Source organism: Chiloscyllium plagiosum, chromosome 32 (genome assembly GCF_004010195.1).
Source record: "Chiloscyllium plagiosum isolate BGI_BamShark_2017 chromosome 32, ASM401019v2, whole genome shotgun sequence".
Classification (NCBI taxonomy): domain Eukaryota; kingdom Metazoa; phylum Chordata; class Chondrichthyes; order Orectolobiformes; family Hemiscylliidae; genus Chiloscyllium; species Chiloscyllium plagiosum.
The window spans coordinates 3,083,828-3,088,667 of record NC_057741.1 but is presented as its reverse complement, the minus strand read 5'-3'; the positions used below and the strand labels follow the sequence as shown (position 1 = coordinate 3,088,667).

The 4,840-nt window shown below is 44.5% G+C and overlaps 1 protein-coding gene across 1 annotated transcript in view; it reads right to left on the bottom strand.

Annotated features, from left to right (window-relative positions):
- Positions 1-307: 307 nt before the first annotated feature.
- LOC122539243 (deleted in malignant brain tumors 1 protein-like) overlaps positions 308-4,840 on the bottom strand; it is a 45,847-nt gene continuing 41,314 nt past the window's right edge. The window contains exons 3-5 of the mRNA XM_043673945.1: positions 3,358-3,672; positions 2,753-3,067; positions 308-624 (exon numbers count right to left, since the gene is read on the bottom strand). Of these exons, the coding sequence (XP_043529880.1) occupies positions 308-624; positions 2,753-3,067; positions 3,358-3,672 (947 nt within the window). The remainder of the gene's footprint in view (positions 625-2,752; positions 3,068-3,357; positions 3,673-4,840) is intronic.

Below are 4,840 nucleotides of genomic sequence, written 5' to 3'. Positions count from 1 at the left end.
CAGAGAGAACCCTCCCCACCACCCTGTTTGCTGCCATAAATCAATTATACACAGAAACACACACACACACACACACACACAAACGCCCACCCACACCCAAACACACACACCCACAAACCAACACACACACCCACACACACACCCATACACACACACCCACTTGCTTACTATCATCATAATAAACCTTGGGCTCCCTGGGTTCACAGAGAAAGGTAAAAATCAATCAAGGTGCAAGCATAAACTTGCATTCCTCTCAACCTTCCAGTATATAATCAATTAACCAAACCATTGGGTTTTCCAGGAAATCCTATTCACCTGAACAGATCACTCCAGCAACATTCCGGTGTGTGCAGTGTTGCTCCGTTGATACACTGGCAGCACACTGATCTAGGGCAGCCTCTTTCCCGGTACATCTTATGTTTAACATTGAGATGTTTGCAGTTCCCTCCTGAAGGTAGGTTGTTGCTTTCAGCACCTTTCCACAGTTCAACATTCTGCAGACTACATTTGCTGAATTTAAATCCCAGCTATTGCTGCAGGTATTGTGCCAGCCAGATCTGCCATATATCTCAACTCTCCCGGAGCACATATGAGTATTGTTTACCAGCCGAATGGGCAGTGGACCTGAAATAGAGATAGAAAGGTGTTAAAAACTTTTGCTGCTTTAATTAGAGTGACCTGGAACTCAATGTTATCATGGTTCCAGTGGGTGGACAGGGTTGCTGGCTTGAGACAGGGAGAGGGATTTAACATCAGAACATCACTATATCCCCATCCCTGAATGGACAGGGATCACAGACAGCCACCCTGTGACATTAAAGTTAAAACACTGTTCTGCCTTTTGTTCAGTTTAGTTTCTGTCAATATTCTGAGTGAAATGCTTCAAAAGGTCACAACCTTTAATGAAAAAGGGGGAAAAGTCAACCATATTTTCCTGGTTTCAGGCAAATCAGAAAGGTGACAGAACGAACAGTATGGAAATAAACTATTTAACCCATAGGTTGTTGTTTGATCAATGCTCCACATGTACCTCACTTTCTCTTCTTCAAACCCTACAAGCATATTCTTCTCTGCTTTTCTCAAGGGGCTGAATTTTGTTGGTCATAACTGCAGCAACAAAAGCTGGTGCTTTTTCCACTCAAGCATCTGGATCATGGCGTTCACATGGCAACGAGCCAAAAGCTTAGTTACAACATGAATCTCATCCCATTAAAGAGTTGAGGTGGGCAATGAGACACTGATGATAGTGTCGGTTGACTAAACAGCATGTGTTTGGCCTATATTCAAAGGGCTGCCAGCTTTACATTGTCATGAGGAGACAGTGAGGTCTGCAGACGCTGGAGATCAGGGTTGAGAGTGTGGTGCTGGAAAAGCACAGCAGGTCAGGCAGCACCCAAGCAGCAGGAAAATTGACATTTCAGGCCAGAGCCCTTCATTCGCTCCTGCCCGCAACATCAATTCTCCTGCTCCTCAGATGCTGTCTGGCCTGCTGTGCTTTTCCAGCACCACATTCTCAACTCACATTGTCATGACTTAGCTACAGGGAAGAGTTTGCTGATAACAGTCCCCCACAGTTCCACAAGCCACAAAAGGTATCAATGAGAAAACAAAGAATAAATTGCCTGACTAGTGACCATCCACTCCAGGTTTCACGAACAGTAGTAAATTAACTTGATTTATTGTAACACACTTAAATTTAACAAATAACAGAAAAGATAGAATTTCCTTTGCTTGAAAGATTCTTAATGCCACTTAGTCTCGAATTGTCCTTCCTGCTGCTTCATAAAATAACATTTTATTGCCCAGATTTTCTGTATGGAAACAGGCCCTTCGGCTCAACAAGTCCACACCGATCCTCCGAAGAGTTTTCCTCGCTTGTCCCTTGGGAACAAGTGTCACAGACCCTGTCACTTTTGCAGCACTACCAATCCACAACTGCTGTCACCTTTATTGCCCCCTCCATAGTTCTGCCATCTTTCAATGTCCCTGTAATAGTGTTGCTACCTTTTCACACCAGACAGCACGGAAACAGACTCTTCAGTCCATGCCGACATAATTTAACCACCTTGCTTCCCTAAAGTACTTTAACATGGATCTCATGAAATCTAACCCTTCACTAATCCATTGTCCCTGCCAGGCCTGAATGAACAGATTCAAGAAGAATCTTTAAAAGCCATTAATTTTGAAACCAAATTTGTAATAATAAGCAAAGTCAGCAAATTATTTGAAAAATTATGTACATAATGAAATTCAAGCTTGGTGAGGAGTGACTGACAGATCACAATCCATGAAGTAGTATTTCAATTTTGATAAGCCACGTACTGCTGCCACCATTAGTACTGCCACCTTTATGTCCTTTCTGTCTTCATCAGCAATATCCATCATTCCTAACCATCCTGTCTACCTAACTGCAAGGTTGGCTGAGAGATGCAACACTGAACTCTCATCTCCTTAACATTTCCTTTCTCCAGGCAAGGCTCTGAACCTCATCGTTCCCATGTACTGTTAATAAAATTGTAATTGCACTAGTAATTCAAGCTATTTGTTATTTTAATTAATCTAAATGATGTCAAAAAGATAACCCTCATGTTTCCCACAGTACATAAAATTTGGAAGCTAGAACCCCATTTGCTTAGATTGGTTGGGTAGCAAATGGTTGGGGGAGTGAGCAGCAATCTATAGATTATAGTCCCACACAAGCATCAAGAGTTAACTGAAAATTGAAAGTCCTGAGTTGGATCACTCCACTTACCAGAGCAGATCACTCCAGCAAGTGTCTTGCTTGTGCAGTTTCTTGCCACCACTGACTTAGCAGAGCACTGGGCGAGGGCAGACTCTGTCCCATCACAGCTCACATCATCCAACCAGATTCTCTCAGTCCCCTCTCCATAGTAGGTGCCACTTGTTGCTGATACAGCTGTCCCACAGTTCAGCACTCTGCAGACGACTTTTGCTTCGTTTATATCCCATCCATTGTCACAGATGGCCCCCCAGGTAGAGCCACGATAAACCTCAACTCTACCGGAGCATATGTTGTTGCCACGCACCAGGCGCATTGATGTCACAGCTGGAATAGAGATTGAAATGTCCTTAATCTGGTTCAATATTACAGGTGATATTGAGTGGGCTGACCTCAGTGTGCCTTTAACACACATGCATCACTCCTCATTCATCACACTCATTACATACATCGACTTCCAATGTTGGTCTGGGGACAACAGATGCCACAACAACCACCTACACTCTGATACCAATCTACACTCCTGCGTCACCCGACACACAAGCCACAGGTCAACAGCCCAACATAAGCACAAAATCATTCTTATTTCCTGACATTGCCCAAGGAACCATACTCACCTGAGCAAATAACGCTGGCATCCTGACTATGGTTGCACATAGACTCCACCAGAGGATTGGAGGAGCACTGATCAAGTGTAGGCTCTGTCCCACTACACGTCACATTTGCCATCCAGATTTTCCCAGTCGCCTCACTCAAACAAGGGCAGCTTCTTTCTGACAGGGCAGTCCCACAGTTCAATGCTCTGCAGGTCACATTTGCTGCATTGATATTCCAGCCAGCGTCACACACTGTTCCCCAGCTGGAGTTACGATAGACCTCGACTCTGCCTGAGCACATGGTAATCCCACCTACCAGCCGTATTGGCACAGGGCCTGGAACAGAGACAGGAGCATGGGTGTTAAACTGGTCTGGGATATTCAAGACTTTGAATGTCATCATCAGCTGGACACTTCAGCCCAGGTGCCAATCTCCTCCTAATACAGGTTACAACATGGAACATATAAGAACACAGGGATAGGATTGCATTCAGCTGCTCAAGATTGTCCTACCATTAGATTTGATCATGACTGATCTGTATCTTAACTCCATCTATTCATCTTGGTTTTGTAACAGGGAATACCCATCAAAGATCTATCATCTCAGTTTTGAAAATTCCCAGTATCAACAGCTTCTTGGGCGACAAGAGTTTCAGGTCTCTAAGAAACTTTAGTTGATTAAATGCTTTCTGTCATCACCCTCAACAGCATGTAAACACTAAAACAAAGATAGAAATTGCTGGAGAAACTCAGCAGGGCAAGCAATGTTTGTGGAGGGAAACCAGAGTCAACATTCCAGTGACTCTTCATCGGAACTAGTCATAGCTGGGGAAGGTGGTGTATATGCTGAAGACAGTAGGCCAGTTTCCTACACTGGGAGGGACAGTTCAGGCGCCTGGACACATAACTGTGGGTGGCTGTGTGAACAGTGACTTCCTGCTCTCACTGGCAGAAGAAAAGTACAGCCTTCAGTATTTACTTTATCAAAGACTTTAAAATCTCAATCACTCAATGAGATTATCCATTGACGCTCTGTATTATATATCCAAGCACTCTCTCTGCAAACTGGAAATTGAAAAAAAAATTTTCCCCCAGTACCATTGCAGTAAATCTGCACTGAACCAACTTCACAGCCAATAAGGGTTAGAACAAAGAACAGTACAGCACAAGGACAGGCCCTGAGGCCCACCAATACTGTACCAACACACATTGTTTTTCTGAAACCCTTTAGCATTCGACAAGGTTCCCCATGGGAGACTGGTTAGCAAGGTTAGATCTCATGGAATACAGGGAAAACTAGCCATTTGGATACAGAACTGGCTCAAAGGTAGAAGACAGAGGGTGGTGGTGGAACGTTGTTTTTCAGACTAGAAGCCTGTGACCAATGGAGTGCCACAAGGATCAGTGCTGGGTCCTCTGATCTTTGTGGCACTCCTCTGGGTCTGCCCACAGTGGTGGGCGGCACGGTGGCACACTGGTTAGCACTGCTGCCTCACAGCGCCGG